The sequence below is a fragment of the Typopeltis vanoorti genome, chromosome 2 (assembly GCF_054136105.1).
Source record: "Typopeltis vanoorti isolate ZY-2024b chromosome 2, IOZ_Tvanoo_1.0, whole genome shotgun sequence".
In the NCBI taxonomy this organism is placed as follows: Eukaryota; Metazoa; Arthropoda; class Arachnida; order Uropygi; family Thelyphonidae; genus Typopeltis; species Typopeltis vanoorti.
Genome location: NC_143550.1, coordinates 121661272 through 121688523, shown reverse-complemented (window position 1 = coordinate 121688523; position 27252 = coordinate 121661272). Strand labels below are relative to the sequence as shown.

The window sequence follows — 27252 nt, the reverse complement described above, 5'->3', positions numbered from 1 at the left end:
TGTTTCCATGCCAATAAGAATTATTTTGATAATGCATTCAGAGCATAGATTTGGATCAGATGGTCTGGAAGCAATAATCCATCCAAAATGTGGCATACGAATCATGTAGTTCTTCCCACTTGGCTTTGCTTTGTTGTAATGCCATACAATGTGTGGATGTGAGTAATTGTATTCTTTGTTTCATGGGAGGAGATCAGCATGAGATTGTGGTCTGAACTACCTAGAGGACAGGCTACATTTGCTGCATACGTGGATTGAGTTAGAGGTATGAGGTATTTGGAGAGTGGTTGGGATTGTCTGATATTCTGGTGGGCATGTGTACTATTTATACAAGGTTGATGATGGTAAATGACTCAGCCTCTCTACCTGCTTGATCTGAGCAATTGGAGTAGGAGAACCACCTGATGTTGTGAACATTGAAGTCTCCAAGGAAAATGGCTTCACTATGAGAAAAATTGGATTGCTGAATATTGACTTTTAAGGAAAAAAATAAATTAAAAGTTTACAATGGTTGTTGGCATTAGGAGAGCATTCGAGACAGCTCTTCAGAGATTTTCAGCGAAAGAAGAATTTGGTTTCCCTTAGTTTTAGAATTGTTTTTTTTTTTATAACTCTGCTAAGGTCTTTGCCATGCTCTGCAACAGGAGGAGAATCAAGTGTTATTCACTATTGAGAATAACCTTCCTTACTGATAAATGGGTTGATAGAAGAATGACAATTACAACTATCTCTTTCAATTTGGTTATTGGATTCCAGATGTCATTATGGACATCAAAATGTTAATGTCAATTTAACTTTAATTGATATTAACTTTTATATCAATTAAATTCATTTTATATCTTTTAAATGCCTTTATTTTCTCCATAATTCTTCAGCATATCAGTTCCTAACATTCAAAGTTTTAAGTAAAGAATAATATATATATATATATATTTTTTTTTTTTTTCATATGAAATTCTTTATTTTAATTTTTAATCATGGTTAAATTTTGCTGTCATAGATTTACGACAAGATATGCTGACTCTCCAGATGATTCGTATCATGGATAAACTCTGGAAGAATGAAGGCTTAGATCTCAGGTGAGGTTTGAGTTCGTACTGGATATGTGCAGTTTCTTAATTTAAATTTAAAGAAATTCTTCTGGTCTAAATAGTTATTTAGATAATTTTTTTTTTTTTTGAAGTAGCTAGAAATTGATTTTCATATTTTTTAAAGTGCATATTGGTTTGCTGTTTCTACAGTAATAACAAAATATTGAATGATTATTAATGCATTGATATATAGAAGTAGGCTTCTTTTGATAGTGCACAAGTTACAAATGTGAGTGAACATTGCATTTGGAGGGTGGGGGGGGGTTGGTACCCTACTCTGTCAAAATCATTCAAGCACATATAAATTGAACTTTTTTGTAACTTGAATTTACGATTAACATATTCATTCTTTTTTCTTCCATCATGGAAATTTCAGATTACAGTTTATCTCACTAATGCCATTTCCCTTGAAATATATTGTCCTCAATATGTTAGGGCTTTCTTCTTATCATCATCATCATCAAATTCCTACCTGTACCCTCAAGGGGTGTACAGATATATTATAGTACTACATGAAAAATTTACATTATTACTAACTTCCATATCAATTTTCTTCCAGATCAGTGTGTTACTTGTCAAGACTCCAATCCAATATTATCAGATCTTATATTTCTGTCGTCTAAGGTACTTTGTACCGTATTAATCCACCTATATCTTGATCTTCCTCTGGGTCTTTTTCCTAACAAGCTAGCAGAGAACACTTGTTTTGCTAATCTTTCCTCGCCCATTCTATTTAAGTGACCATACCACCTTAGATTAGCTCTGCTAATGCATTCCTGGATGTTGAGAATGTCGAGTTCTTTCCTAATATCCTCGTTTTTAATATGATATTGCCACTGCTGCCATCTGTTCACAATTCTAATCTTTCTCAGGATTCTCATATCTGCGGTCTCTAGTCTTTGGTCAAGTTTTTTACTTCTGATCCATCTCTCAGATCCATAAGTTAAAATTGGATACAGCTAATTTATTGTTCTGACTAATTTCTCTATTATTCCATATGAATTTATTCAATTGACTTCCCACCATACCAGCTTTGTTGATTCTGTTGTCTATTTCCATATTTAATTTACCATCTTCACTAAAAATCGTGCCTAAGTAGCTGAAATGTTTTACTTGTTCCACAGGTTCTCCGTTCACAATGCAGTTGACATTTTCAACAATTCTCCCTATTTTCATTGTCGTCTTTTTATTGCTGACCTTCATACGAAATCTATTACGACAGTTATTCAATTTAGTCAGGGAATCTACCAGACTTGTAGCGGGTATATTGATAACTATAACATTGTCCACATAAAGCAAACAGCTGACATTAATATCTCCAGTTTTGATATCATGTCTAATACCACTTTCCTTCATTACGTGATCCATATAGGTAATGAATAACAGAGAGGATAATGTACATCCTTGTCTCACACCAGATTTAACATTAAACCATCTTCTTGTACTTCTTTCAATTCTAACTGCTGACTTACAACTCAAATAAAGACTTCAGTATTGCTTCATAAAATGTCACATTGACACCATATAACTGTAGCTTATTAAATACCTTCTCTCTTAGTACCTTGTCATATGCCTTTTCAGGATCGACAAAACTTAAGCTTAGATATTTGTTATAATCCCATGCTTTCTCAACTATTGTCGTAAAGTGAAGATTTGATCCTGACAGCCTCTATTTGGCCTAAATCCAGCTTGTTCTTCACCCAGCTTTTCTTCCACAATTCTTCTCAACCGTTTCTCAAGTATACTTGCATATATCTTACCAGAAACACTCAGTAATAAAATGCCTCTGTAATTCTCACATTCAGTTTTATTTTTATATATGGGTACTATGAGAGCTCTACTCCAATCATCGGGAATTCATCCCTCTGTCCAGGCTTTCTGAACTATGCAGTGAAGCCACTGCAAGATTTTTATACCACCATACTTCAGCATTTCTGGTCGAATATCATCTACTCCTCCTGCCTTTCAACATTTCAAGCCTTTGATGGCTTTTCCTACTTCAAGTATGGATATGTATTCCTGACTGTATGCCTGTTGAGTGTTTTTTACCACTGTGCTATCACTGCTTGTTTCATTTAGCAATTTCTCAAAGTAATTGCTCCATACTTCAAGGATATCTTTTTCTCCAGTTTTCATGTCACCTTTATCATCTCTAACTGCTTTTACAGCACTCTTTCCTCCATTTCTAAGCTTCTTCACAAACCTCCAGAATATTTTGCCACCTTCTTGATATTTATTTTCTATGTTCTTGCCAAAGTCCTCCCATGACTTTTGTTTAGCTAGTGTTACACAGTGTTTAGCATTCTTACATTTGTCTCTGTATTCTCTAAGAGCACAAGCTGACTTATTTGACAGGAACTTTTGATATGCTTTCTTCTTTTCCTTCACTGCCTCTTTAATTTCCTGTGTTCACCAGGGAGTTCTGATTTTTTTTATCCTTGCAGACAACCTCACCACATACCTCTCTAGCAGAATCAATCAATGTTTTCTTCAGAGTTTGCCATTGAATTTCCAAGGTTTGATTTCCTGTTCTCAAACTCTTTAATTTTTTCTTCAATAATCTTTGTGTATTTTAGTCTACAGTTCACATCTGAGAGCTGTTCAACTTTTATTCACTTTAAAACTTTCTTACATGGTATTCTTTTCAATATGAAATTCAGTTTCAACCTGCTCAAGACTAAATAGTGATCACTTTCAATTTCACATCCTCTGTTAACTCATGTCCTGCACTAGGGAGAAAACATCACTATCAACAATAACATAGTCAATGAGACTTTTTTTTATTTCTTGCCTCTTCTCTCCATGTGAATTTGTGCACATTTTTATGTTGGAACATGGTATTAGTAATAACCAGTCTGTGTCCTGAGCAGAAATCCAACAGGCATTTGCCATTATTATTAGCTTTGCTCTTTTCTCCAAATTTTCCCAAAACATTTTTGTATGTCTGACAATCATTTCCTACTCTGGTATTTCGATCCCCAACGAGGATAAACTTTTCCTTTTTCATTGTGTCAGTTGCTTTCTCTAAAGCATCAAAAAATTCTTTCACTTCTACCTTAGTAGAACCTTCTGTGGGACCATAGGCACAAATAAGTCTCATTGTCCATGATGGTAAATTGTATGCGTTCGTGTTGTTTGTTCAGGTGGCTAAGGAATGTGTTTAGCATTTGTAGCCCGTGCGGCCAGATCGCGAACACGTCAGCAACGTTCGCGAACGCATACAATTTACCATCGAAATCGAAAATCAAAATTCGCTCCCGTTCCTAGACACACTAGTCACCATCCTCCTTCAGGCAGTCTATCCTTCACGGTCTCCTGAAAACCGACAAACACTGGCCAATACATACATGCTAATTCATACCACCACCCATCACAAAAATATGGAGTCATTAACACCCTTAAAAACAGAGCTACAAAAAATTTGCTCTAGCCAGCAAGCCCTGAAACAAGAACTAAAAATCATCAGCGACACATTCATAAATAATGGCTATAACAAAAATACTATTAATAAAATACTCCATAAAACAACAACAAAAACGAATCTAGATTACAGTAAAACCATGACCATCCCATACATTAAAGGATTATCAAAAAAAATCAACAGAATCCTATAACATTATAACCTCAATGCTACCTTTAAACCACCCACTAAACTTAAAACCATATTCAACTCCTCTAAGGATCCTCTCCTCCCATTAGCACATCCTGGAGTCTATTGCATCCGCTGCACCTGTAACTTACCGTACATTGGTGAAACAGGAGGACAATCCCTATACGCAACATAGAACACATTAAATATAACCATTATGGTGAAGCAGGCCTCTCAGACCACGCACTCAACACCTTAAACCAAATCAACTGGAAAAGCATCCACTCTTTACACCACACAAAAATCTAGTATGAAAGGAAATTTAAGGAAGCCTGCGAAATCCTGATAAACCACCCAAATATCAACAACAAAGATGGCATGAAAATTCCAAGGATCTGGATGGCACACATTCAGCCTACCTAATATATAAGATCCAGCATAAGTCAGGACTCTAGCCAATCTTCAGCTAGTATTAGAAACCATTCCATACCAACTGGCTGGAATCTACAAGTATAATCATGATGCTAATAATGTATATAGATAGATAGATACTTGTTGTTGCACCCAATGTATTTATGCAACCAACAGATAACACTAATAATAGGACTCTAGCGTTGATGTATAATTTTTTTTTTTTTTTCACCAGAGGTCAGGCCAACAATTGTTGTAGCAGTTGGTCAGTATCTTTAACAAACCAATTTGATTGTAGCGTAGCTTGTTTTCTGTGTATAGTTGTACGCTCCAGAAGATGACCTTGACATAAAGGTCGAAACGTCGAATGTAGATTTTAGTTATATTAAACTAAAGTTTTTATTCAAACATGGTAGTTGTCTCCATAATTTTCAAAAATGCATTCGGATCACCGTGTAAGCTACAAAGAAAGGATGTAAATTTTTCATGTACTATCATATCCTATACACCCCTTGAGGATACATGACAGGAATTTAATGATGATGATGACAAATAGCTCCACACTCAAACCTTCCCCATTATCATTAACATATAAGTTATACAGCAGTGGTCCCAAAACAGATCTTTGGTACACCCAACTAGTGACTTTCTTGTTCCGGGATATTTCCCCCCCCCCCATACACAACTCACTGATACCTATAGTCAGTCTTCAATCCGATATGCTAATCTGTTATCCACCAGTCCCATCTGTTTCATTTTAAATACCATCTTGTCTTTCAACTTATCTATCTCAGGCCTTTCCAAAATGTAAGTATACCACTCTATATGCATCTTCCTTGTCCAATGCAAATATCACTCTTTTTTTAATAATTAAGCAGATTGCATAAACATTATCTCCCTTCATCAAATCGCTGTTGCTGTTGTCAATTCAGTTCTATATCTTTGCTCTCACTAACCTCTCCAATAGTTAACCTCGACTCCAGATATATAAATTTGTTTATAATTCTAAGCCTCAGTGTTATCACTTCCTGTATGAAGCAGAACAGTTTTTCCCTCTTTCCACTTTAAGTTCAACTGCTTTATTAACACCAAGTTGCTCACCATTGCCTTCTCTTCCTCTTTTCCCAGTTCACTCATGCAGATGAAATATCTATATGAATTGCTCATTTAATATCTCAACTATAATCTCTGTAATGGCTATCAACTTTTCTCTTCTGTATGGAGGAAGGAATTCTCTCCTAACATTCTGTTCATGGTCATTAAGATAAACTAACACATCTCATTAATTCATCTCCCTTTTATCCAATTACATATTCTTTGATCATTTTCAGGGAGTGCTTAAAGGTCAAAGCTGTATAACTGAGAGGAGACCTCCACATAGCCTTTAAAGGAATGCGGAGAACCGACCAGGCATCTGACCTAATGTCCAATCCTCACCTTCTTGTGGTGCACCCTGTTGGGTATCTACCTGGATACTGAATGAACGAGGTTGGACTAGCAATTTGGGATTTAGCCGACCAAATTGTATTCCTATTGGTTAAACCAAAATACAAAATGATGGTAGAACATGACAAAATTTCATACCGGCTGGGGCGTCACCCGGTTAAACAAGGCCCCCCGTTGTTTTCGACAGGGAACCAGGGCAAACAGTGAAAAGTCAGCTACTGGGACAAATCTGAAAACACACCCCAACTCAACATCACCAGAGTTAAAGATCAGTACTATCAACATAAGAAGCCTGAATGGCAAAGAAATGGAGCTAGCCGAGGAATTAGATAAGTACCAGATCGACATAATAGGGGTGACTGAAACAAAAAAGACAAAAACTGATGAGATCTTTCTGAGCAATAAATATAAAATGTTATATTCAGGCAATGACAATCAAGGAAAAGAAGGAGTAGCCATAGTATTCAACACAAAATATGAGACTAATATTCTTGAATGGCAGGCAGTGTCAAGTAGATTGATTTGGGCAAATAGCAGATTGGGGAACTGGATAATGAGACTTATTTGTGTGTATGGGAAGGTTCTACTAAGGTAGAAGTGGAGGAATTTTTTGAGGCTTTAGAGAAAGCTACTGACACAGTGAAAAAGGGAAAGTTGGTCCTTGTTGGGGATCTAAATAGCAGAGTAGGAAGTGATTGTCAGACATACAAAAATGTTTTGGGAAAATTTGGAGAAAAGAGCAAGGCTAATAATAATGGGAAATACCTATTGGATTTCTGCTCGGGACATGGACTGGTTATTACTAACACCATGTTCCAACATATAAATGTGCACAAATTTACATGGAGAGAAGAGGCTAGGAATAAGAAAAGTCTCATTGACTATGTTATTGTTGATAGTGATGTTTTCTCCCTGGTGCAGGACACCAGAGTGTACATTGGAAGTGATTTGAAATTGGAAGTGATTTGAAATTGGAAGTGATCACTATTTAGTGTTGAGCAGGATAAAATTGAATTTCATACTGAAAAGAATGACATCTAAGAAAGTTTTAAAGTGAATTAAAGTTGAGCAGCTCTCAGATGTGAACTGTAGACTAAAATACACAAAGATTATTGAAGGAAAAATATTAAGATGATTATTATTTGACACTTCCAGGGATTCCAGACTCATTGAGGGAGAGTGTGCCAACAGCATCGAACGATTGGGCTCCTTCCAACTACTGACCATGCTCAAACTTACTTAACTGAGCCATTAGTAGCAGAGGCTCTACCAATCGACCAACCTTTGCCGGCTAAAATGAAAGAGTTTGAGAACATGAACCAAACCATGGAGATTCATTGGCAAGCCTTGAAGAAAACCCTGATTGATTCAGATAGAGAGGCATGTGGTGAAGTTGTCTGCAAGGATAGAAAAATTAGAACTCCATGGTGGACAGAGGAAGTTAAAGAGGCAGTGAAGGAAAAGAAGAAAGCATATCAAAAGTTCCTGGCAAATAAGTCAGCTTGTGCTTTTAGAGAATACAGAGACAAATGTAAGAAAGCTAAACAGTGTGTAAAACTCACCTTTGGCAAGAACACAGAAAATAAATATCAAGAAGGTGGCAAAATATTCCTGAGGTTGTTGAAGAAGCTTAGGAATGGAAGAAAGAGTGCTGTAAATGGAGTTAGAGATGATAAAGGTGAAATGAAAACGGGAGAAAAAGATATCCTTGAAGTATGGAGTAATTACTTTGAAAATTTGCTAAATGAAACAAGCAGTGATGACAGCACAGTGGTAAAAAACACTCAAGAGGCATACAGCCAGGAATACATATCCATATTTGAAGTAGAAAAAGCCATCAAAGGCTTGAAATGTGGAAAGGCAACAGGAGTAGATGATATTCGACCAGAAATGCTGAAGTATGGTGTTATAAAAGTCTTACAGTGGCTGCACTGCATAGTTCAGAATGCCTGGACAGAGGGATGAATTCCCAATGATTGGAGTAGAGCTCTCATAGTACCTATATATAAAAAGGAAAATAAAACTGAATGTGATAATTACAGAGATATATCCCTATTGATGTTCCTGGTAAGATATATGCAAGTATACTTGAGAAACGGTTGAGAAGAATTGTGGAAGAAAAGCTGGGTGAAGAACAAGCTGAATTTAGGCCAAATAGAGACTGTCAGGATCAGATCTTCACTTTACGACAAATAGTTGAGAAAGCAAGGGAATATAACAAAGATCTGTATTTAAGTTTTGTCGATTTGGAAAAGGCATATGACAAGGTGCCAAGGGAGAAGCTATTCAATACGTTACAGTTATATGGTGTCAATGGGGCATTATATCAAGCAATGCTTAGTCTTTATTTGAGTTGTAAGTCAGTAGTTAGAATTGATGCAAATAAAGGAAGATGGTTTAATGTTAAATCTGGTGTGAGACAAGGATGTATATTATCCCCTCTGTTATTCATTATCTATATGGATCACGTTATGAAGGAAAGTGGTATTAAACATGATATCAGAATTGGAGATCTTAATGTCAGCTCTTTGCTTTATGTGGATAATGTTATACTTCTAAATAAATCTGCTACAAGTCTGCAAGATTCTCTGACTAAATTGAATAGCTGTTCTAATAGATATGGTATGAAGGTCAGCATTAAAAAGACAAAGACAATGAAAATAGGCAGAATCATTGAAAATGTCAACTGTGTTGTGAATGGAGACACTGTGGAACAAGTAAAACATTTCAGCTACTTAGGCACAATTTTTACTGAAGATGGTAAATTAAATATAGAAATAGACAACAGAATCAGCAGAGCTGGTATGGTGGGAAGTCATTTGAATAAATTCATATGGAATAAGAGAAAAATTAGTCGGAACACTAAATTAGCTGTATACAAGACAGTGTTCAAACCAGTTTTAACTTATGGATCTGAGAGCTGGGTCAGAAGTAAAACACTTGACCAAAGACTAGAGACCGCAGATATGAGAGTCTTGAGAAAGATTAGAGGCGTGAACAGATGGCATCAAAGGCAATATCATATTAAAAACAAGATATGGCTACTCGTTGCAAACTTTTGTTTGCAACGAGTAGCCATATCTTTTGAATTTTTCATGCTCCTAATAGCATTTCTCAGATAGTGTTCTGAAGGACTACATTCCATGGTTGACTCCTATTTATATTGCTTTTTTTTTTTTTTTTAATACTCCCCTATTTTCCAAGCATTTATCCTGTGTTCCACCTATTCCTAAGAATCGTGTGAGAAAGTTTTCTCTATTAATAGAGAAATTCATTAATTAACAGTAAATTTTTTCTTCTGTCTCTTTCCATCTGCTGCTGGATGTATGCTTTCCCCTTATCTAATGTCCATTATTTTATCTCAAACCTCTCAAAATAATCTCTTTCTCTCTGCCTTCCATCTTACTCGTTGACATCCTTTTCTTCTCTTGGTTTCCAATTTGCTTAATTTTTGTCCATGAAAATGGACAAAAATTAAGTAAATTGGAAACCAAGAGAAGGAAAGGATGTCAAAGAGCTAATATATATATATGTATATAAATTTATTTATTTATTTATACACACATGCACACTGCTTGGAAAGAAGTCAACAGACATCCCCATTGGCAAGTTGCATCGTGCCATGTAATGAGTTTGTAATCGGTATAAATTGGAAGAATATGATGCTCTCAAGTCAGTGCAACTGTATCCAGATGAAATCGCTTCTAAATGAGAACTATCAGAGTTTGAAGGAGGCATTGTATAGGATGCTATGTTGCAGGTCTATCTGTTCAGTCAATTGTTGGTAAATTGGGTCTTCCCAGGTTAACCATCAGTGATACCATTCAGAACTGAGGCTCACAAGATGGGTTTCCATGGTAGGACTTCAATATGCAAGGCCCATATTACCTGCTGAACCAACATGCAGTATCATTTTCAGTGGTGCAAAGAGCATGTACAGTGGAACATGGAAACTTGGAAAGCTGTGTTATAGAGCAATGAATCACATTACACCCTCTACCATGCTTGATGTACTGGTGTTGGTGTGGTATGGCAGATGCCCAGTGAATGTCTCTTAGCAGAGCACGCAACCCCAACTATGAAATTCAGAGGTGGCAGTGTGATGATATGGTCCTGTTTATCATGGTTTGAATTCTGTTTGTTGTGCCATGAATGTTGAGCACTGAGAGGTATCTGAAAATCCCGGACAAAACATTCCATTGTTCAGAATGTTCAGTAAGCATTGCATTGTCCTGAACATTCTGGACAATGCAGTGGCCTTTCTATGGACTGAACTGTCATAAGACTACTCCTATAACTGTGTGGTTTGTGGACGTGTCACCACACTTGACTGGCCTCCACAGAGCCCTGATCTCAACCCTATTGAACATCTGTGGGAGTAACTGCTTTGAGTGAGGTCAAGGAATGTCTGTCCTACAACAGTCCAGGACCTCATTACATGCCTACAGGAAGAATTGTCCACAATTCTCATTGATCACTATCATATGCTTGTGGAAAGTATGCCCCATAGGATTGCTGCAGTCATCACAGTGAAAGGAGGTCCTACATCTCATTAAGATGGATGCCATGGCTATCTGTTCCTCACACTATAGTGTCTGTTGACTTCTTTCCCGAGTAGCGTGTGTGTGTATAGATAGATTTTTTTATTGAGTTTTTACATAGTCCACCTTGATCCAGAAACTAAACATTGAACTTTTTCAAGTCACTTCATGCTTCCAATCAGCAGGGAAGGAGTCTCATGCTGGATGATGAAATTCGTCCTCCACCTAAGTGGGCTTTTGTGAGATAGAAGTTAACAGGATAAAATATATGGTTGCTGCTGCAGACCAGGATCATCCTAAGGGTAGTGTAAACTGCATAGAAATATATTTTATGGATACAAGGATTTCAATTATAGGGATGCAGACTGTAGGGAAAAATTGTGCAAGATTCAGGAAAGAGGATTTATAAAATTACTGGGGATAACCACCTCAAGTAGCATGTAAAGTTGCAGTATAAGAACATAGGATATAGTAATAGCATCAGAGGATGTGTATTAATAAGATGGCTGTTATGAATTCATTTGATGAGAGATTATGTATTTTTGACTTGGGAGGTAATACTGCATGCAAGAACTTTGACTAAGAAGGGGAGGGGGGAGCATGTGAAAGTATAAAGTAGATGAATATAACAAACATAGAAAGCATGATAATAGAAGAATCATCAGTGCATGGAAATTATGCAAAGGATGTCTGAAGGAATCTACATGACTCCATTCCCAGAGTTAGAGTTTGATAAACACCTAGAACTGATATTAAAGTAACTTATATAACCACATGAAAAAACATGAGAATATAAGAACATAAGCTCTTTCATAACTCACCACTAGTTATGTTCTTATAGTTATATCAGTTGCATTGATATCATTTTTGTTTAGGTGTTTATCAGAACTTTCCAGATCCCCCCCCCCTCTTATAAATTGTATGGGAGTCAAATGGGTGAATAATAACACTAAAGCAGGAACTGCATAAAATAAAATGCTATTGATTCAGTGTCATGAAAATGTAATTCATCAATTATAAAAGGAAGCTGTCCAAAGTAAATCCAAAAGAATTTTATGTAACAATATAGCAAGTACAAAAAAATAATGATAATGGTTGGAAGGATAACCGTAGTGAATCTGAATGGGAGGGGGGGAAATGTCAGATACAGTAGAAATAGCTGAGTTGTTATTTGTTCATTTTAATTCATTCAGTTCAAGTAAACATATTAGTTCCCTGGATGCCAAAGGGGAAACTGGATGAAATAACAAACATAAATGAGTTAGAAGTATTAAGCTGTTGTTGCAAGAGCTGGATATGAACTGCAGTAAGAAATGGATGAGCATTGGCACAGGTGCTGAAGAAGATGCAAGAGATTCATAACTGTGCTCCATGTAATAAACAACACTAGAAAAAAAAATTATTTATTTATTGAACTTGTTTTTCTGAATTTCCAGACAGTATAGTACTTAGTTGTAGAAACAATTCAAAATGTAACCAAAAAAGAACTAATGTCCTAATAAGCACTCTAGTGAGGGGGGGGGGGGCAGATAAAAAAGGAGTTAATTCTGAAAAGTCAAGGTAGATGTGGCCTTAGAATGAAAGTCTCCCAAATCTTTGGCAGATTAATGCAGCTGTGTTTATTATGGTTGATAAGGCACTTACAAGAGGAATAAAGCTGATCCATAGGAGAACAGATGAATTTTGCTAGTTGGGTGTAGGCTTTGTGAGTGCTATGTAGATTACATCTGTGGAGAACTTGAGCTATCTTTTCTGATGTATCTTGAATATAAGGGATGGAAATAGCTTTATCTTGTGAATTGATTGTAGGAAGAAGTATGCATTATTTTAATCTGTTTATATGGACTGTAATTTACATTGCCTAAAAAGTGATGCAGAGGTGCTATCTATATTTAGTAGTAAGGGCTGTCATTTGAACAAATAGCCCCATATCTTTGTGTATTTTGAAGATGCCATACTGTTGAGAAAAGTGGCTGATGTGAGTTTCCTATAAACAGCAAAGGGAAAAACCAACTGTCTCTCCCTTCTAGTACATCTAGAAAGGAGAGACAGTTGGTTTCTTTCTTTCTTTTTTTTTTTTTTTAAGTAAAGTGTATTTTGCATGTTAGCTATTTAAGTGCACTAAGAATGCATCTAATGTGTCTGGACTGTGAGGCCAAATAGCAAATACATCATCTACATGATGTAAAACTTGGTTTATGTGTTAAGTGTTGGATTTTCTAGAAATTCCATGTAGAAATTGGCTAGAGGGAGTGAAAGTGGGGGGGGGGGACTCATAGTAGTCCTTTCTAGCCATTTATATATTTTTTCCCTTTCCATGAAAAATAATAAAAATAAATGGTGAATTTGAAAAATTCAAATATAGTAGATGAGAAATGTGACTTGATAAGGTCAAAGATCTCTCTAAGTGGTATATTGGTAAACAGAAAAAATGTTGTTCCTGCAAGGTAGAAATTGCAGCCACATCCATATGAATATTGCTAGTCACTGTGAGGGATAGATTGGAGATGTCATGCTCAACAATGGTCATAATTTTGCCAGCTTCCCCTAGAATAGATACTTATCACAGGAGAAAACAAAATTTTGACCTTGCCCGAGGACATTGATAGCTTATAAATTCAGTAGAAATTTAAAAGAAGAAGAAATTCGGTAGATATTTAGTAGAAAATTCCATTAGTACTAGTCTTTCATAAAGAAAAAAAGAAATTTAAGTTTTAGCTGTTATGTTTCAAAGATAACTACAATAACAGATAGAAAGAAATTAACCCAGCGTTAGTAAGGTGGGGTGTCACAGACCCCAAAGATTATAAATTGACTATAACTGTGACACCCCACCTGTTTATGGAGAAGAGGTACGGAAAGTTTGAATTTTAAATAGTTGATCATTTTTCTTGGGAAATTGTTTGTATAGGAAGAGGAAGAAGTTGTCAATCGTAAAGGAAAAAGTAGGAAGAAGAAACAGTGTATGTGACTTTTTTTGAGAAACTCGATTAAAAAACCACAAATGTTATCTATGCCTTTTTTTGAGAAACACAGCAGTATTCACATTGAGGATTTTATTATTCAAGTTTAAACACTAGCCTTAATGCAAATAGTAAATTTATGTTATCAAGATTTTTAAGAAAAAAGTAATTTTCAGGTATGAGAACTTAAAACTTTTAGTGAGAGCTATCAGTACATTTCATTAAACAAAGAAGAATAATTGATTCCTTTATTCACAGTAGGATAAAGAACTGTTTCCACGAGGAGTTAATGGAACTGCTTCTTACAAGTCTTATGATATGTGCAGATGCAGTTAAAAGGAATAGATGTCCATTTTTATGACTAAACAAATTTAGTTTAGTCATAAAAATGGACATCTATTCCTTTTACAACATTCTAAATATACAACATTCTGAATTAAAAAGCTGGCATATGTTGAGTTCAGTATGATGTGAAGTATTTAATTAGCTTTTTAGATTTTAAGATGAGTTTTGTTACTAAATTCAGAATGTTGTATATTCCTTTTATTTATATATCTTAGAATTATTAAACTGTTTCCCTTTTTTGTAATATGGAAGTATGAAGACTCAGCTTACTTAATTATTGTGGAAGTTGAATGATTATCACTTAACCACATTACCAACCTTGATCTTTAAAAATATGATAGAAGAAAATTATCACAGCAATACATAATCTAGAATCAAACTTGTGTGTCTGGTTTCATTATAGAAGTCCGATACTACTTGCAGCTGATAGAAAAACTTTTGCAGCCAAGAGACAAATAGATATACACTGGTCAGAAAGAAATGACTTTCTTTCTTTTCTTTTCTTTCTGACTGTTTCAGGAAGAATGACTTTCTTTCTGACTGTTTGTTCCTCACACTATGGTGTGAGGAACAAACAGCCATGGCTCCCACCTTAGTGAGATGTAGGATCTCCTTTTTGCTGTGATAACTGCAGCAATCGTATGGGACATACTTCCCACAAGTGTATAATAGCATTCAGTGGGAATTTTGGGCCATTCTTCCCACAGGCATGTAAAGAGGTCCTGGACTGTTGTGGGATGGACATCCCTTGACCCGATGCACTTCATCCCACAGATGTTCAATAGGGTTGAGATCAGGGCTCTGTGGAAGTCTGTCAAATGTAATGACATTCATATCCACAAACCACACATTTACATCAGAAGCCTTATAACATGTTGCATTGTCTTGCTGAAAGAGACAATGTTCATTTCCTTAGAAGCATTGCATTGCACTGCACAGAATGTTCATGCAGCTACAATCAGATGTCTGAGGCCAAACCAGGAAAAACAAGACCGTAAAAACATCACACTGTCACCTCTAAATTTCATAGTTGGGGTTATGCACTCAGGTAAGAGACATTCACTGGGCATCCACCACATCCACACCATTAGTCTGCTCAGTAGAGGGTGTTGCATGATTCGTCACTCTATAACACAACTTCTGGGCTTCCACCTCTCACTGTGCATGCTCTTTGCACCACTGAAGATCACATTGCATGTTGGTTTGGCTAATGTGAGGCTTGCATGTTATGGTCCTACAATGGAAACCCATATATGAGCCTAAGTTCTGAATGTTTTTGTACAGATTCGTGTTCCAGTCGATGCCAGGAACTCTGCTTTCAACTTGTCAACCCACGAATGACAGTTTCCACATATTATTCTTCATAACACTGTATGGTCATGTTAGATGAATGTGGTGGGTCATCCATGTGGTTAGCACTTGCAATTCAATCCTTTCACTTCCGTCTTAGTATGGTGTCATTGATTGTTGACCTGGGATAGCCCAGTTTGCCAACAGTTGGCTTGAACAGATAGACCTGCTACATGGCATCCTATCACAACACCTCTTTCAAACTCTTTCAATGCACCTTCTCACAGCCATTTTACCTAGACACAGTAGCACTGATTTGAGAGCACTATATTCCTCCAATTTATACCTACAAATGGATAACTCATTACATGGCACGATACACCTTTCCCATGGGGGTGTCCATTAACTTATTTCCAAGCAGTGTGCATGTATCATGTTGGAGGCTTAATGGATTGTATACAGCACTCAGAAAGGATTAAAACAGAATTTTAATTCTTCCTATATTTCGTCTCAGTCAATGAGACATCTTCAAGGATTACAAAAAAAACTAATGTAACATAAAAACAAATAACAAACAATACTAATTACTAACTATTATAATAATGGAATTAACTGGCGTAAATTATTCTTTATTCGTAGAATTTTCACCTGAGTATCACAGGCATCATCAGTACAGGTACAAGGCTAATTAAACAATAACTGTTATATTCACAAAGCGCCACCTAAGTAGCTAAGGTTAAATTTCCTAAATTTATTTAATTATTATTATTGTTTATTTTTATTATTTTTTTAATTATTTAAATTTAATTATTTAGTAATTTAATTATTCAATTATAATAATTTAATTTTTTATTTAATTTATATATATATATATATATATTATACGAATTCATTTTTACTCATTAAAACTTTTTCATATATATATATATATATATATGTATACAATTATATGTTAGGAAAGATTTGCTGCTTTATAAAGTACTTTCTCCCACAAGGGGGAAAGACATAGACCATCAGATCTGTTTAGGTTAGGGGAGTGAAGTAATGTATCACATGTTTCTTTGTATAGCCGTTCCATTAGGAACTGACTTTTGTGAATGACTTTTGTCTTGTTCCACTTAACTCTATGTCCAGTGTTGATGGCATGCTCTGCAATTCCAGACTGTTCGGGTTCAAGGTACTGGATGTACGACTGATGTTCTTCTAACCGGACCTGAGCAGATCTTCCTCTTTGTCCGAAATATGATAATCCACACGAGCAGGGAATCTGGTAGACACCTGGATAGCTGGGATGTGGGAGCTTGTCCTTTGGAGACATTAGGAATGTGGAGATTTTTCTGATGGGTCGAAAAGCCACACAAATATTTAGTGGTTTTAGCACCTTAGCTATGCATTCACTAACTCCGTGTACATAGGGGATAGGTATGCGTGTAGGTTCTTCTGTACTTGAAGAGGATGCTGGAGCGCGACTACTTAAAGCTCTTTTTATGAAGGACTTCTTATAGCCATTGGATATGAAGGAGGAATTAATATACTGTAATTCTTTTTGTAAAAGTTCTTCTGAAGAACAAAAGGAGTTGGCTCTATGAACTAGTGTTTTTATAGTACCTGCCTTTTGGCTGGGATGGTGATGTGATTCAGCGTGGATGTACTGGCCTGTATGAGTCTCTTTCCCATAGACTGTGAATTGTAGATAACCATCTGGTTGGTGAAGAATCAAGAGGTCTAGAAAGGCTAACTGCTTATTTACTTCTACTTCTAGGGTGAACTGGATCCTTTAATTCCTCCCTGTGACAGGCAAAACTCACTACCAGGTGGAACCTCTACTCCCCAGGAAGTAAGCAAACCAATGACAAGCATTTTGTAATTGCTGAATATCAGTAGCATCCCTGATTGCCCTGCCTATCTTTGCATCATCAGCAAACAATTACACATCTGATGTTAAATCCTGCCTGATGTCATTAATGTATAGATTGAACAATAATGGCCCAAGGACTGAATCCTGAGGCACAACTCTGGTCACCTTAAATCTGGCAGATTCACACCCACTGTATACTACTTTTTGATATCTGTCTGTCAACCATCCCTTGATCCAAGTCAAGAGTTTATATTCCAATCCCGCATTCTCCAGTTTATGCAACAGCCTTTCGTGTGGTATCGTATCAAATGCCTTAGAAAAATCCAACATTATCATAGTGTATCCATTCCCTTTATCCAATTCGGCCGTAACATAATATATTTAATATATCTTTTAATGATTTGTAACCAAATAATAGGATTCCGACTTTGATGTAGTAAAGTTTTTTTTTTTTTTTCACCAGAAGTTAGGCTAGTAATGTTAACAGTTGACCATATTAGTGTGACTTTAGCATACTGTGTATATTGTAATGTAGCTTATTTCCTTGTATATATATATATATGTGTGTGTATACTCCAGATGATGACCCTGATATGTGGGTTGAAACGTGAGGTGATTATTTTGGTTTATATTAAACTGAAGTTTAACACTGCAACAATGATAAGTTCATTCGAACCGTGTACATGTGCACTGACGTGTTGGCATGTGCTGTGATATTGGCTCAGCTTTAAATAGCACGGAACGGTCCGCTTGGCCGATGCCGTTTTTAGAAGCTTGCTCCGAGAGAAACAGGTTGGTGCTTGCAGAGTATTAATTACTCTATGGCTGCTGTTAAAAAGTGTGTGCATCAGTGGCAGCTCGCACATAAGCACTGTGACACTGCAGCACCCCAAAGAAAAAAATTAAAAAATTAAATTTTGTTTGTGTTTATAAATAATAACAATGCTTACAACATTATATAAATGCAATACAACATGTTAAAGGTTACAGCTTATGTTTTGACATTGATTGAATAGTTAATAATTGGAATTGTTCGATTAACACAGTGTCGGAATTATCACGTTCGGCCAATTTTAGTGAGACTCGCCGATATTCGTTTGCGCTTGTGATTGCACGTTACAAGTGATTCTGACACTGCTCGTTTGGGCAATGTATCGTATGCTTGCACACTTTATTCCTGTGAGATACGAAACTTTTATTATTGGTGTTTGTTTGTGGTGAGGGTGAAATATTTTTAATGAAGCATTTTTTAATATGTAAATTTATTTATTAATAAATTGGTTATTGATTAGGAGAAAAAAAGATTTTTGTATATGCAGCACCCCCCACTGAAAATTTTCACCGGCCACCACTGGTGTGCATAGTAAACCTTACCACACACACGCTTGTAAAGTTAGAATCATTTTAAGAAAGTTTAGTATGTGGTGGACGCACATACTAAACTTTCACCCTCAGTCATAAGTGTCCTGTATTTTTTTCCAATGCATCTGGGATCCCTAATTATATAGTGACTAACAAAATACTAATTATAAAATGTGAAATTAATAAATCAATAACAATTGTTAATTATGCTGCAGTTTCTGTAGCTGTAAAACAAGTAGCAAGTCCAGTTCTGATTTCTTTTGATCTTTTCTTGCTTTGATTCAACCTTTATTGCTTTTTTTTTAAATGCTTTTTTTTTCCCATCCTGGCATTCATTTATTCCATTCTTTCAACAGATTCTTGTGCAGAATTGAGTTTTTCTCAGCAACCTTAACATGTATTCATGTCAGTAAATACGTGGATGAGAACTGTCCAATAAAATCAAAATAGCATGAGATACAAAGCATCAATTACTTGATATATATCATCCATATAGCAGTTGAGTGGCTAACTTTCTGTACATTGTTTATTTCATTTTTAGATAATAATCTACATAAAAGATGCTGTTTCCAGTTAATTTTAAATTAACAGTGATCCTTAAAATTTGTAACTTCCAGTAGTGGAATGGGGACATATATCTCAAAGTCCTGTTTTCAATAGGACTTTGAAATGTATCATTTGAATATGATTTTTGTTCTAGGATGATTCCTTACCAGTGTATAGCTACAGACTTTAAAACAGGACTGATTGAAGTAGTATTAAATGCTGACACAATTGCTAATATACAGAAAGATAAAGGCTTCACTGCTACATCAGCTTTTAAAAAAGGTTCACTGTTGGCATGGCTAAAGGATCATAATCCTGATGAGGTGAGGTATGTAGATTTTTATTTTACTGATTTGGAAATCCGAATCTCTGGTTGATTACATATAATAGAGCTGAACTACTTATTATAGTTATATATTATTCCAACTACATGGGCATCTCCATGGAGTGTGAAGAATCATGTCAAGCCCATGCTAACCATTATTAATATAATTTCTGTTGGCTTCACATGTGTAGCAGAAAAGTAAATATAATTTATTACTTCTATATATTTTGCTCAATATGTTATGAACTTTTTTTCAGGGAGAAGGCAGAATAACTGGTAGCAACATTTAAATTCTGAATACAAGAATGGGTCATATTATACATGATATACATAGCTGTACAGTAGGAGGAAACACTATCGTAGTTCAGAGACATGGAAATAGAGGTATAATTTAAATTATAAACAATTAACTGCAATCACTCCCAAAAAACTTAGACACATACAGTCTGTCCAATTAAGATTAGGATGGTGGTGTAGGGCATATCTTTGATAGGCAGTAAGAAAGATGACAACTTCTAGGCTGGTTTGAAGGTGATATACAAATTATATCTGCAAAGGATCCTTTTTATTTGTTCAAATGTTCCTTTAAGGTAGGATATGCTAATCCTTTTAACATCAGGTTATAATCTGGAAGAGTGATGATAATTGTAGAATAGGCAGCTGACATATTTTTCTTTATGTCAGCTGCCTATTCTAATGATTCAAAAAACTTCCTCCACTTCTTTCTTAGGAAGGCACAAATGTTTTATTGTCCATTTCCCCATTTTGAAGTTTGCCAACATAACTCTACTTAAAATTGCCTTCTCATCAAGAAGTTATCTTCATGTTTGGTATTGAATGCTATTGCCACTACTTCCTATCCTTGATCATTACTGGCTAAATATAACATCCTATATTTAATAACTAGTAGGATAAATTAAAGATGCCAAAAAATTATATTCTTGGTTTAATCCTTTATCCAAATGTAAGCAAACAAAGTTTGAACCTCATACCAAGGTTGAAGTAATGCAGAATTCATATTTCCATATAAAAGTAGCCAAAAGGTGTCACACCTCATTACTAAAATACTCTGAATTAGAGATGTTGATTTTTCCACTTGATTATACTATAAATTAAAGTTGCCAAAAAAATTATATTCTTGGGTATTATTCTGGGAAAATTCCCATGTTACTCCTCTAAAAATAAGCTATTATTTTAATGGCTAATATAGCCATTAACCCTACTTGGGTTAATCATTTATTCAAGTGTAAGCAAACAGAGCCCTGAAGTTACTTCAGGTGCAAACTTTGTTTGCTTACACTTGAATAAAGGATTAAACCAAGAATATAATTTCTTCTCATGTTTAATTTATGGTATAACCAATTGAAAAAACTTTCAACATCTTCTCTAATTTAGAGTATTTTAGTAATAAGATGTGACACCTTTTGGCTACTTGTATATGGAAATATGACTTCTGCATTATTTCAATCTTGGTATCACTTCTGGATCTTGCTCTCACTGATGAGACTTTAATAAAGATTGAAACCAGTCTGGGTAGTGACTCTTCCCATAATGCATAGCATCATACATGCTTATGCATTATGGAATACTAAGGCAAGTGATGTGAAGTCATTACCCAGTTGTTTTTTTCAATTTTTTTTACTATAAATTAAATCTAATCCAGAATATTTTAATAATAAGGTTATTATTATTAAACCTTTGGCTACTCATATATGGAAAAGTGACTTCTGCCTTACTTCAACCTTGGTATCACCTCTGGGTCGGGCTCCCACTGATGAGACCTCAAGAAAGGTTGAAACCAGTCTGGGTAGTGACCCTTCCCATAATGCATAGTATTATACATGTCCGTTAGGATATGTGTTTTGCATTATGGGATACTAAGGCGAGGGATGTGAAGCCATTAGACTCTACTTATAAGTTTCCCAGTCCTGAAGTTACTTCAGGTGCAAACTTTGTTTGCTTACACTTCGATAAAGGATTAAACAAGAATACAATTTCTTGAAATCTTTAATTTATAATATAACCAAGTGGAAAAATGTTCAACATAATTAGTAGGATCTTGTTTTATTCTTCTTTGTCTTGGTAACACCAGTTATGTCCACATGGTACTTTTTCCAGTTTTTCTGCAAGTTTGATTTTCTTTCTTTTGACACTCCTTATACTGATTGTTTTTTTAGTTCTTTTAATGTTGGAGTTGTTCTTCTATATGTTGAGTTGCAATTTGTCTAGAGCTGACATTTCACTGTTTGCCCTTGTTTCCTGACAAAAACAGCAAGGTCCTTGTTTAACCAGGCAGCACGTCAGCCAACATGAAATCTCATCATGTTGTATCATCATGTTTATTTCTGGAATGGAGTCCAGATTGGTTAACTTAGTCCCAAATTGCCAGCCCATCCTCATTCATTCAGTATCCAGTGGATATCTACCAACATGGTGCACCAAATGAAGGTGATGTTTGAATATTAGGATGGAATCCCCCAGTCAGTTCTCCACATTCCTTAATGGCAATTTTGAGGTCTTTTCCCAGGTTATCTGGCTTTGACTGTTAAGGAACCTTTTATTTTAATAATAAGTTCAAAATAATTCTGTTTTTATTATCAACAGCAGATATTGTTAAACATTTTTAATTTGCAACTGTATATACCTGAGATGAGCATGTTAGAGAAAAGTTGGAAATCTGCTTATTTGGGTAACACTTGAATAGCATATCTATTAAAAAAAATGAGATCCATGTGATATAATCCTACCTTATTCCATTACTTTTTCTTGTTTTATATATTAGGCCATTGGCTTGTTTATAAGAAGCCACATAACTTATAAACTTAATCTTACTAATGACAGGTTAGTTAATCCATATATTTTTTTGCTCAATTCCTGTTTTTCAATAAGAAAAACTGTGCTATTTCATGATGACAACATCTAGCTCACCTTTGGTTGAAATCTTTATTAATGATCCCTGCTTCTTAGAAATGGACATGTTGCAGAATAGCTCAAAGGATTACATGGATGTTGAAGAGCACATTGAGAAGTAGAAATAGGGAAGTTATTATCCCCTTTATAAAGCTGTGATCTATCCTCTTAGGGAGTATTCTGCAGGTCAGTGGAATTGAGTGTGTGGATTGCAAAGTTTAGTCGATAAATTGAAAAGACAGAATGTGATAGAAACTAACATTACTAAAGGATCACTAATGATTTTATAAGATTGACAGGAAAGAAATTTTTCACTTAAGGATTGTCTTGGGCTTGTTCACATACACCTTTTCCTTTGGGTAACCCCTTCCTCAGACAACATTTCTTTGTGAAGCCAAAAATGGAAATCATTCATTTACGTGATGTAATTTTTCATAACTAGTAAAAATTCTCCTGGAAGTTATTTCAGAGTGTAGTAAGGAAGAGTGTATTACATGAGACTATATTTTTTTTGTTTGAAGAGTGGTGAATTACTGTTTTAATTTCCCAGAGTTGCTTAATAGGGCTCTGACAGTGAATGAGTTTGAGAGGTATGATAGGTATTTTGTGAATAATGATTTGTGTTAGCCTCCCAGAGTGAGTTTGCTGACTTTATGGAGATGCCTGTGTAATAATAATAATAATAATAATCCGAGGGAACCACTTTGAAATGGTTGAAGAAATTTTAAAACTTAGCATCAGTAGAAGATATTTCATTACCACCATAAAATATTCCTAATAACATCCCTGTAATGTGTCTTTCTCTCCTCTTATGCTAATCTATTAAAATAAAACTATTTTAGCTCTAAGCTAAAATATTCATCATATGACATTCTAAATTTGTTATATGATGTTGACTTCCTTTTGAAGAACATTCTTTTGGAGTTTACATTCCAAATTATTTTCAAATTTTAGCAGTTAACTTTCTGATTTAAAATAGCAACAGCATTTTTTTTTTTAAAGAAACTATCTAGTAATGTTAATTTCTTAACTTTATTTCAATATGAACAAAAAATGAATACATTAATGTTACTAAAAATGTTTTTATAGTTAACTCTTACTATAGCAAACCTGTAGAGACCATGTAAATATAGGGTGGCATATAAGTCATAAAAGGGTTTAAACATTTCATAACTTTTTTTTTTTGTTATAATGAAATACAGAACCTGGAGATTTTTTTTTATTAGTTATGAAAAACCACGTTACATAAATGCCTTCCATTTTCAGCTTCACGAAGACAGGCTCTTTCTATGGCATGTTCTATGACAACTGTTAATGTTTTTGGTTGCAGTGCCCTCATTTCTGCACGATGTTCTTCAGCTGTTGGATTGTCTTGGGCTTGTTCACATACACCTTTTCCTTTGGGTAACCCCTCCCTCAGACAACATTTCTTTGTGAAACCAAAAATGGAAGTCATTCATTTATGTGATGTAATTTTTCATAACTAGTAAAAATTCTCCAGATTCTGTATTTGATTATAACAAAAACTAATAATAATAAATAAATAAATAAAGTTATTGAAAGTTTAAACCCCTTTATGACTTATGGACCACCCTGTAATTTTTTATACTGGAAATCTGCTATAGCAAATTTCCTTCCAATGAGAGTTTTGTACTATAGAGCTTTGGTTGTGACTTGAATAGTACATGGAAGCAATATAATGGTGTTTGCTACAGAGAGTTGGCTGTAATCTATTATCAGATGTCTATAATTCATGCATAGTTCTAGAAGTAACCAGTATAAATTATTTGATGTTTTCATTGTTACAATAAGGATATTTCTCATATTTCAGCTTAAATAAAGCCATAGAGGAATTTACGTTGTCTTGTGCTGGCTATTGTGTTGCTACTTATGTTTTGGGTATTGCAGACAGACATAGCGATAACATTATGGTAAAGACCAACGGTCAGGTAAGAACAGAAAATTAATTTCTAAGAGCTTTTTATTTTGAGGCTGCTTTCCTCCATTCTTAAATGATATGAAAAAATCATATAAGCTCGATCATTGCCTATTTAAACAAAGCCTCACCACTCTTTTTGTCAGGGGGAAAAAAAACTGCAGAAAGAAATCTTAGCTGAGCTAAAGACAGGCATCATAAACTTGTGAAGTATTTAAAAAGAAACTATGTTGACATAATTGGACACAACACGACTAAGATGGGAGATCTTTCTCAGTTACTATTTTTCATCCTTGTTTTCCCCTTCAAATCTGTCTTCCACAATAATTTTAATGGAATTTCAAAGTGAATGAATTTAAAAAAATGACTGAAATAGTGATAAATTTATGAATAAATGTTTATTTATTTTGTACTATAAGATTTTGATTTGAATTTTATGGTGCAAAGACATCAAAGGTCATACTGCACTAGGACACAGGTTACGGCAGTACATATAGTAAACAGTTAGTAGGACAATTACAAATATCCATGCCCTTGGTGGGATTCAAACCTACAGTCTCTTGGCTGGAGAGCTGATACACTAACCACTGAGATAACCAGGACAGCTGTACTATAAGAGCTTTGGCTGTAACTCGAATAGTACATTGAGGAAATATAATGGTGTTTGTATCTGACCTATATTATTTTCTTCAGTTGTTATCAGTGTGAGCATTAAAGCTGCTTGCTTACAGAAGCCACTTTGGTTTTTGAGCAGCATGGAAGAAAGACAGATATTAGTACAGATCACTTTTCATAACAAGGGATGGGAAGTTATTAAAAATGGTTTCTTCGAATAACTTATCACTTCTGAGATTCTGATGTACCTCTATTTGGAGGCATTCCTCACCATTATTAACCACTGTTCTTAAATGCTTGGAGGAAATTTATGCATTCTAACAGTAAACATGAAGATAATCTTATTCTGTGGGAGGTAGAAGACAGAACTTTTCATAATGATGAATTAGTGTATTTTTTCTGCGAATCTCACTCATGAATGGTAAAAAGACATTCATAATGATGATCAGAGTGGGATTTGAATCCACAACCTGTTGGTTAGAGAGCAGTGCTATCCACTCAACTAATCAGGATGGCATTTATGCCTGTGCTTTTAATACTAAAGGAGTTTTGAATCATTTAGAAAATGCAACCAACATAAAGAAAAGAGAAAAACTAGTCCATACTGGAAACAACCTAAATAGCAGAGTAGTAGGAAATAAATTCAAGACTTTGGATTTTGATACAAACAGATTAAGAATAATATTATTATGAACAGGAAAAAGCAATACTGTAATCCAACTTAAGCTAAAATTAAATTTTAACTAATAATAATATATGTATTATATTAAAAAATATTATTAATTTGACATACCTGGGTAGATGGGTGGGACAAATTAATGTGAGAACACAAGGATAAAAATGAATAAAGTGATAAACTTTAATAACCAAATATTTCAACCATTGCGTTTACCTTGTATTCAACTAGTCTTAAGCTATTGATGATTACCTGTAATTTTCAGATCATCATCATGAGGAATTGGTTAGTTTATTCATTCTTATCCCTGCCTTCTTGTGTTAATTTGCCCAACATCATGGCAACTACCTTAAAAAAAAAAAAAAAATCCCTGAGTAGGTATTTTTTGAATTTAAGGACAACACAGTACTTGGTACAGGTCTTGATTGTTTTGAGATAATATATAAAGTGAAAAAAATGTTGAATATAAAGAACTAAGTGAACATAGAAATATTTACCAAAGAACTAAAATAAAGCATGAATAAAATAAAACAAAAAAAAAAAAAAGAATCAAACTGTGAATTTTAAAAAGTAAAGAATTAAAATTTTAAGAACTGACAGTTTAAGAATAAAAAAAAACCTGTTATATAAATGACAAGTCATCAATTTTGCTGGCTTGTTATGGATGGGAAATTTTGCTCCTTCTGTCCATCAGTCACTCTCGTATTCATATCTATCCCACATTTGCTCCATTTTGTAACCAAGTTCAATGTAGCATTTTGTCAAATGCCTTAGCAAAATTTAGCAATCATCATATAACCGTTTCTTCTATCCATCTCAATTGTCACTATTTTAAAAATAAATTACAGGGCATGATTAACTTTCACAAAGTCATACTGTCCCTCGTAGAGCATCATATTTTTATCCATCCATTTATGATCTTTTTGCCAACTTCTCCAACACCTTTACCACCATTCTTGAGATATTTATTGGTCTGTAATTCTTATCTCTGTCTTGAAGCCTTTTTTATGCATGGAACTATTTTGCCCTCCTTCAGTTCCCACGGTAATTTCCCAGAGCCTTAAGTTAAACAGCCCACTCAGAAGCATGTCACTTCCTTCGCACATTCTCATAATACATGGATCAATATCCCATCAGTCCATGTATTATGAGATTGTGCACAGAATTCCCTTCTATACATCGACATTCAGCATTAACCAAAGTAGTTCCTCATCAGACTCTATTTCCAAATCAGTTTTCTCACATTTGTCACAATGGTATCCTTGCCTGGATGATAGTCTCTCTCAGAGTGGTCATTCAGTAACTCAACTATTTCACCTCCCTGTCACTAAGAGTGAAGTAAAGCAAA

The 27252-nt window shown here is 34.9% G+C and overlaps 1 protein-coding gene across 1 annotated transcript in view; it reads left to right on the top strand.

Moving 5' to 3' along the window:
- Pi3K92E (phosphatidylinositol 3-kinase 92E) overlaps positions 1-27252 on the top strand; it is a 381915-nt gene that overhangs the window by 317338 nt on the left and 37325 nt on the right. The window contains exons 17-19 of the mRNA XM_090402293.1: positions 1001-1079; positions 19597-19770; positions 24509-24626. Of these exons, the coding sequence (XP_090258419.1) occupies positions 1001-1079; positions 19597-19770; positions 24509-24626 (371 nt within the window). The remainder of the gene's footprint in view (positions 1-1000; positions 1080-19596; positions 19771-24508; positions 24627-27252) is intronic.